At 41.6% G+C, this 4,457-nt stretch overlaps 1 protein-coding gene across 1 annotated transcript; it reads right to left on the bottom strand.

The window, feature by feature from the left end:
* Positions 1 to 450: 450 nt before the first annotated feature.
* Positions 451 to 2,582, bottom strand: LOC124685132 (cytochrome b-c1 complex subunit 8-1, mitochondrial-like). Its single transcript, XM_047219450.1, has 2 exons — positions 2,315 to 2,582; positions 451 to 724 (listed from the first exon to the last, which is right to left on the bottom strand). The coding sequence occupies exons 1-2, from the start codon at positions 2,482 to 2,484 to the stop codon at positions 676 to 678; spliced, it is 219 nt and encodes a 72-aa protein (XP_047075406.1). The 5' UTR covers positions 2,485 to 2,582; the 3' UTR covers positions 451 to 675.
* Between the last annotated feature and the right edge of the window lie 1,875 nt (positions 2,583 to 4,457).

Below are 4,457 nucleotides of genomic sequence, written 5' to 3'. Positions count from 1 at the left end.
TTGGACCACCCAAACCTAGCTAAAGGTGTGAGGCAGTACCTCTAGAGCAGTGCAATCCAAACCTACTTTGGATCACCCAAACCTAGCTAAAGGTGTGAGGCAGTACCTCTAGGGCAGTGCAATGAGCATGCCCTAAGTCAAAGATGGCAATACGCTCAACTATCAAACCAAAAGCTAGTTTTGAGTACACGCTATCGAAGGTTTCATGGCATAATTCGAGAAAATCATACGCAGATCCAGCACAAATTATATTTTCCATGCAATCAGAGTTTAATTTGCAGAGAATGTTTCTTTTCAGGGAAATTTGCAGAGAACGTTGGCACAGTTACAAGAATGAAAGTTAAAGTGAAATAGCACATGCATGAAAAATCAAGATAAGGAAAACAACCCAGTCAACCATAACCAACAGCAACGAGTAATAAATTATTTGCCGAGATTGAATAAACATCAAGCGAAATGAGCAGTTAACTTCATTTATTTAACAATCACTCCAGTGACAGATAATGCCAACATTTGAGGCCTCAAAATAAGTTTGCAGGTCACACTTACTGCATACGCATTGAGAGAGGAAAAGAGTACAACTAGAAGTGATCCAAAAAAATGTTAAATCATTCTTGATGTATTATAGAAGATGGAAATCCCAACTGCTGCAACATTCAACAAAGCTCTTCACATTTAGTATCTGTGGGACAGCTTCTCCTGCTCCTTGTAGTACATCGCATATCTGCAAGGCCAAATCAAAACAAAACAAGACAAGAATGTCAAATGTTTGACATGCGCAAGACAATTAGCTAATCAACTAGTAGTAAATGGGATTTCCATAGTTGAAAACAAGCAAGCCATTGGTACATCATAAAAGGGAAATCAATGCTTCAAATAAATCGTTGTGGATCATTCTACAAGAATAGTACTCCCTCCGTCCTAGTTTCTAAGTCACAATTTTTGAATATCTTGGCCCAAGGTACTAGCTGATTGGGTCTCATTTTCTCTCTCTCATTGGTGCATGCAACCCCTTTATCTCTCTCATTGGTGCATGCATTCTCTTTCTCTCCCTCATTGGTGCCTGCAACCCCTTTCTCTCCCCCATTAGATAAAATTATGCCTTAGAGGTGAGGGTTATGGGACAAATAGTTTTTGGGAATATGACTTACACTCTAGAACGGAGGGAGTACCAGATATGTTGCCAACATTAATAAGAAAGTTTAAAAATCCACACTAATGAAGGTATGTCTTGTCAAAAAGATACAACCCGGGATGAGATTTTCATGGCAGTAACAAAAGAAACATGTATATTACAATGTAATGGAAAGAAAGATACTTCCGATTGTGACCAAAATGCTGAACTCAAACTTAAAATACTGGCAAATCTTCCAAAGCAAAGCAGTTTGATACTGATTTCAAGTGTTAACTGTAAGTCCAAAGTGATCCAAATACAATGGTTCTACAAAAGCTTTATGATACGCATGGCCAAGCACAGATTAGACATGCCTTACCCATAGATGAACCTAATGAAATTCACAAAGAATTGTTTGGTTTAAATCACTGAAAGCCTTGAAAAGACTTTAGGCTTATCTGATTATCCATACAATATACTACAGGAGCTCGCAGACTTGAAGTTATGATTGTAGGGTTAACGCTGCACAGACTAATAAAGAAACCAACTCATGGAGGGGGGGCTTCAGAAGTTAGCTCCACAACACCAGTTGAGTTAACCAAATACCTTCTAACCCTCCTATTCTTTCTTGTGTGAATCGTATGTAAATTAACCAACAAGATAAGTAACATGTGCCCATGCTTTACATAGACAAACCAAAAAGAAATCAAAGAGTTTGACAAACAATATCGCGATTAAGGTTACCCGGGGTCAGATAATCAAGCTAATGCATAAACAAATTGCAGAGTCACCTAGGTCTAACTTCCCTTGTCAATTCAATCCCCACAAAAACTGCAGGCACAAATCAATTGCACTGAAACAACTAGGTTTAGATTCCCCTCTCATTTCATACCCCATTTCTCAAAGAAAATAACCATGCCTACACAAACCAATTGCACTGAATTAGGTACTATTAATTCCCCTGGCACTCCAATCTTCATTTCCAGAGAACACTACCAATCTTATCCGGTCAACGCATCGCAAACATGATTGCAATCCGAGAGTTCTAAGAGTAACCAGACATATCGAACATCAAATCAGCGTGATATAGGTCTAACGAATTCGGATAATCGATCGAACCGCAATCGGATCTGGCAGGCAACCCTAGATCCCGGTGAGACGGCGCGATCGTGGGAGAGGGGGAGGAAGGAGGGAACGTACTGGTAGGTGCCGATGACGGGGGTGAGGAGGAGCGTGGCGGAGATCCAGTTCTCCGACACCTTGTGGTGGATCTTGGTGGTGATGTCCTTCCACAGCCCCGGCATGACCTGCTGCTGGAACGGCGACAGCGCGTACACCACCGCCTTCATGCGCACCGGCACCTTCCCCATCCTTCTGCTCGCCTCGCCTCGCCGCTTCTCCTTCCTCCTCGGGGTGGTTGCTCCGGCTCCGATCACCTCACGACAATGGTGGTGGCTTCTGGATCGTTCGTTCCGCGTCCTAGGGTTCGGTATATAGAAGAGGTGCGGTTGGACCCGAGCCCATTTCCGTAGTACGGCCATTTTAGATGGATCGAGTTTGGGTAATAACAGTACGATACAGGCCCGGCCCAATTCGTTTAACAACATGCCTTGGACCACATGTCAGTGAAAACATGCCCTCAAAAAAACATGTCAGTGAAAACGGATTGTGACAGCCGGGCATCTTTATCATCCAAAAAAAAAATCTCAAGTGCATCTCTTCTCAGCGGCATATTGTTGATTTTTTTCTTTGCCTTCTTATTTATTTATTACCGTACTTTTTTAACAATCAATACCACATATATTTATAGTAATAAATAGTACATAGTAGAGATATACGAGCTGTCTCCAACGATTACAAAATAAAGTTTAAAGATAGTACCAATTCTTCGAGATTTTAAAACCCTTTCTTCTTCTAAGATACAATTTTGTACTTTCCTGAATGGTAGCCAAAACATAAATAACAAACCATGGACTTGTAAATATCAACAAAGATTCTCCTATAATTTTAATTTGAGCCGCAATACCAAGATTGCGTGCACGCGCGCAACCATTAAATTAGTCAACCAACATTAGCAAGTGTACCAACACTAGTATGGCAGAGAATAACAACCGACCATCCTTGTCGACATGCTGGAGAGTCGAGAATACGAATCACCATTGTCGAGAACATAGCAGTCAGAACAAAAACTGAAAGGAGAATCCTCCTCGCGGCAACCATGGGAAAAGATCCAAAATCGATCTAACGAAGCAAGATCCGAAGGCTATACCTAGAGAATTGTAATCTTTCAACACCACCGTTGACACCGGAAAGAAAATCTCGTCATCGAACGATGGGCCTAAGATCATTTATTGCAGACGATACCATCTTCATTGAGGAGAAACCAACATGAAGACGACTACCAAAACCTTAATATAAACTACTGAAAGCACTACTTTTATTAAAAACTCTACATATAGATTAGGTTCACCACTTCTCCCGACGTCGACGAAGCCGGCCAAAGGAGGAAAAACCAATCTATGATGGAGGCTGAAGTGTGGAGACAGCTAGGATTTGTTCTCCTTTGTCTGATGGAGATGTCCTTAGTCATCACATACAGTGCTATTATTGGTTTCTTTGATTGAATTTGAAAGGAACCTCAACTTTCCTATAGTTTCACAGAAATGAATTCCCCTTTTACTTATTTTTCCATGGAATGAGAGTGACTAGTCACTTTTGCGGATATTACGTGTAAAAGAATGGACATGCGACATCATCCAGATTGCGAGGCTTCCTTCCCAGCCAGGCACTCACTCAAGTTTAAGTTTTAGACTTGACATGGATGCTCGCATTTACCTAGCTGCAATGTTTGCAATGTTCTTCAAATGGTAGGGATTTGTTTGTCAACAACGAGACGTCTCCTTACAACGTTTCTCAAGAAAATTCCAGGTTTCAATAAAGAGGACAGTTCAAGAATTGGGTGGTGTCTTTTCATCAACATTGCAAATTAGTCTATAGCCTAGTGCCGGTGATACGCACTTGTCTTCACAGTGCACATTCCAGAAGGTATCAAGATGGTGGAGACCAAAGCGTATTCTTGACCTGTGTAGAATTTGGCATTCTACATGGATGTGATCATGCTAGTATCCCCGTGTAACGAAAACATAAAATTGTAGGCTAACATTTCTATCAAAACCTCACGGAGAAGTTTCTTATTACTTGCAGCATGTACGTCTATTGCAAACCCTGACTTCTCAACCATCTGTCGCTCGCCAACATTCGATGTGTCACTGCCATGCCATGTGCGCCGCGTGTAGGGTCAGTTTGCGGGAGTTGCTCGTCGGCCGATGCTGCGATATCTCGT

This window comes from Lolium rigidum, chromosome 1 (assembly GCF_022539505.1).
Source record: "Lolium rigidum isolate FL_2022 chromosome 1, APGP_CSIRO_Lrig_0.1, whole genome shotgun sequence".
Classification (NCBI taxonomy): Eukaryota; Viridiplantae; Streptophyta; class Magnoliopsida; order Poales; family Poaceae; genus Lolium; species Lolium rigidum.
Note: the sequence above shows the minus strand (reverse complement) of the source record. Positions and strands in the feature narration are given on the sequence as shown.

Bases quoted from the DNA above. Each gene is read 5' to 3' on its own strand.
- LOC124685132 (XM_047219450.1), bottom strand. From the start codon at position 2,484: ATGGGGAAGGTGCCGGTGCGCATGAAGGCGGTGGTGTACGCGCTGTCG. The intron at 725-2,314 runs GTACGTTCCCTC...TTGGCCTTGCAG, and splicing joins CCCGTCATCGGCACCTACCA to ATATGCGATGTACTACAAGG.